The 3306-nt window shown below is 49.9% G+C and overlaps 1 protein-coding gene across 1 annotated transcript; it reads right to left on the bottom strand.

The window, feature by feature from the left end:
• Positions 1-741: 741 nt before the first annotated feature.
• ETH_00017565 (uncharacterized protein) lies at positions 742-2187 on the bottom strand (the record flags this gene model as incomplete). Its single annotated transcript, XM_013376115.1, has 1 exon — positions 742-2187. The coding sequence occupies one exon, from the start codon at positions 2185-2187 to the stop codon at positions 742-744; it is 1446 nt and encodes a 481-aa protein (XP_013231569.1).
• Positions 2188-3306: the final 1119 nt, after the last annotated feature.

Raw genomic sequence — 3306 nt, 5'->3', positions numbered from 1 at the left:
AAACCCTAAACCCTAAACCCTAAACCCTAATTTTCAGGCGCTATATTGTATAATATGATCTTAATTTTTTATTTTTTGTTTATTTTCTTCCTTTAATTTAAACCCTCACCAAAAGCTGCGCCGGAGGAAATGGGAAGTGACCCTGGGGCTGCTGCAGCTCCTTCGTCTTGCGTCTTCTTTCGTTTTAATTTCTTCTCAATTTGAATTTAATTTAATTTAAAATCATTTAATTTAACATTTTAATTGCTTTTAATCACTTCAATTATTTTTAATTGTCTTAAATTGCTTTAAATTGCTCCGAAATGTTCTGAATTCACCGAAAGCCTCAGCAGCAGCAGCAGCAGCAGCAGCAGCAAGGTTGCAGCTGGACGCCCCAGCGCTTTCTTTGCCGCAATTTCGCGGCTTTTCATTTTATTAAAGTTTGCCATTTAATTAAATTTAATTAATTTTTTATTTATCAAAGTTTGCCATTTTAAATTGACTTTAAAACGAAATAAATGAAATTCAAATAAAGAAATAAAATTGAGTTTAGGCGCTTAAGTTCAGCCCCCAGCTGCTGCAGCAGTCTCGGCTTTTTATTTGCTGCTGTCGCAGCAAAGGGCTTCTTCTGCAGACCCTAAACCCTAAACCCTAAACCCTAAACCCTGAACAGCGCACAGGCAAGCTGCCGCGGCGCCCGGCGCCCGGAACGCCCCCGAAAGCGCCCCGAGCTGCGCCCCACCCCCGCAGCAGCGCCCGCTGCTATTCCTGCTGCTGCTGCTGCTGCTGCTGCTGCTGCTGCGCCTCAGCCTCGCACCTGGGGCAGCAGCAAACGAAGCCGTAGCTGCTGAGGAGGGCCTGGCGCTGCTGCCGCGGCAAAGCCAGAGGCACATAAGAGACAGTTAATTCACTTCCAGCAGCAACAGGTTTTGCTGCTGCGAGGGAAATGGCAGCAGCAGCAGCATTTTCCGTGCTGCAGTTGGGGCTGCAGCTGTGGTTGCAGCAGGACTGCAGCACGAAAACCCCTGCAGCACGCAGCAGCAGCAAACTGCCGCAGTCCGAGGCCCCCCAAATCAGCAGCAGCTGCGCATTTCTCATGAGGGCCCCAAAAAGGTGGGCCACTGCTGCTTCTCCGAGAACTGCTGCTGCTGCTGCTGCTCCTGCTGCAGCAGCAACGGCCTCGCCCATCACCTGCTGCAGCACTGCAGCAGCCCCCGCCACGTCAAACGCTGCTGCTGCTTCTGCTGCAGCAGCAGCAGCAAGCCGCAAAAACGGCCTACAAGCCTCAGCATAAGCTGCTTCCGGGGCCCATCCCGTGCTGCGCAAAGTTGCTGCTGCTGCTGCAATGCGGGCCACCACTCGCCCGAGGGCCTCCAGGCCTATCGGGTTCTCGTTCTCTGCTGCTGCTGCTGCTGCTGCTGCTGCTGCTGCTGCTGCTGCTGGCGCTGCCTCCAGCGGGGGACGCAGCTGCTGGTCCAGGCCCCGCAGCGTGCGCAGAGCAGCGGGGGACAGAATTTCCTGCCAGCCAAACGCCCACGGCCCTCTGCTGCTGCTGCTGCTGCTGCTGCTGCTGCTGCTGCTGCTGCTGCTAGGGGAAGGGGCCTTGAGGCAGCCTTGGGGGTCCCGCTTGCGGAGCGCCGACTCCGGCGAGTCTTCTGCGGGCGCCCCCTCCTTCTCTGCTGCTGCTGCTGCTGCGTCTGCTGCTGTTGCTGCTGCTGCTTCTGCTGCTGCTGCTGCCCGCAGCGGCTGCCCCCAGGCCTGCTGGTGGCAGCGGGGGCTGCAGAACCAAAGCAGATTGCCTTCAGCATCGTGCATGCAAATGGGCTGCTGCTCTTCATCTAGAGTGTCTTCTGCTGCTCCATTTGCTGCTTCTCCCGCTGCACTTTGCTGCTTCGCTGCTGCTGCTGCTGCAGCCCCCGCGCACTCCTGCTGCTGCTGCTGCTGCTGTTGCTTCTTGGGCTGCGTGGGGTCTGGCCCGGGGCCCTCGTAGGGCTTTATCTTGAGGCAGTTCTCGCAGAGGGTGAAGCTGGAGAAAGCAGCAGAAGCGGCAACGGGCCAGGCCACCAGGGGGGCCTCGATTAAGAAAACTTCGCCGGGTTTCAAGTCTTTTTTGGCTCTAAGTTCCTTTCCGTGGGGCCCAAAACCCACAGAAATGTTTAAATGCGAGCAAAGGGCTGCGTAGTCTTCGGCCCACTCGAAAGTGTCCATTTTCAGGTGTACAGACACCCCGAAGCGCGAAGGAACCGCCGCAAACGCCGAGCGCGAACCAAGGCCGATCCGGCCTCAAAATCCGACTCTGGAGGATTTCTTAAAAGATATTTAAGTTTAATCTATTAAATATGTTTCATTTGAATCAAAATAAACGCAAAAACGCGGAGAAACGAGCCCAATCGACGCGGGCTGTAGCTCCACTCCGTCTGCGCTGCTGCACGATCGGAGCTGGGCTTGCGTTGTTAGGGGCCCAGGAGAGTCTTCTAATTAAAATTGAATTAAATTAAAATTAAAATTAATTTCAGTTTTAATTTAATTCTCCTTTTGGACTTTTTTCGCTTTTCTGCAGCTTCTGAGAGTCCCGGGGCTGCCGGAGGCCCCAGTGGGTCGTCTGCTGCTGCTGCAGTGGCAGCAAACGGGAGTGTGTGAAGTTTAATTGGTGGAAATTAAAAACTAATTCAAAAATTAAAATTCATTTTAATTTAATTTTTAAAAATAAATCCTTTTTATTCTTTTAAACGGCTGGCGAGGGCCTGGCTCCCTTTTGCTGCTGCACTGCACCCGCTGTGTGCATGCGGACGCGCACGGGGTCTAGGGTTTAGGGTTTAGGGTTTAGGGTTTAGGTTGGTTGGTGGGTGACACAAGAAAAGCCTTCATCTAGGGATTAGCGAGAAGTGTTAAGTGCCTCAGAAGTGGGACTTAGCGGCAAGGGTGTAGGGTTTAGGGTTTAGGGCTTAGGGTTTAGGGTTTAGGGTTTAGGGTTTGAGTAACATTTGTAGGCAGTGCTCATCTAACTGTGGCACTTTTTCGTTCTTTTTTCTTCTAAAAGTCCCCAAGAGGATAAATGAACTTCCATGAACACTTTATATAAATTTAAAATTATTTATTTATATTTGTTTTTTTATTTATAATTGTTTTTTATTTACAATTGCTTGTTTACTTATTTTCTTTTTATTTCTCTTATAAATGCTTGCTAACGCGTTCAGGTGTATGTACACACGCGCACATTGTGCAGGCCACGATTTCCAATATATAGAAACTTATATTTATATTTATATTTATATTTATGTTTATATTTATATTTATATTTATATTTATATTTATATTTATATTTAT

The sequence above is a fragment of the Eimeria tenella genome, genomic scaffold (assembly GCF_000499545.2).
Source record: "Eimeria tenella Houghton genomic scaffold, Eth_scaff316, whole genome shotgun sequence".
NCBI lineage: Eukaryota > Apicomplexa > Conoidasida > Eucoccidiorida > Eimeriidae > Eimeria > Eimeria tenella.
This window is presented reverse-complemented; position numbering and strand designations above follow the sequence as displayed.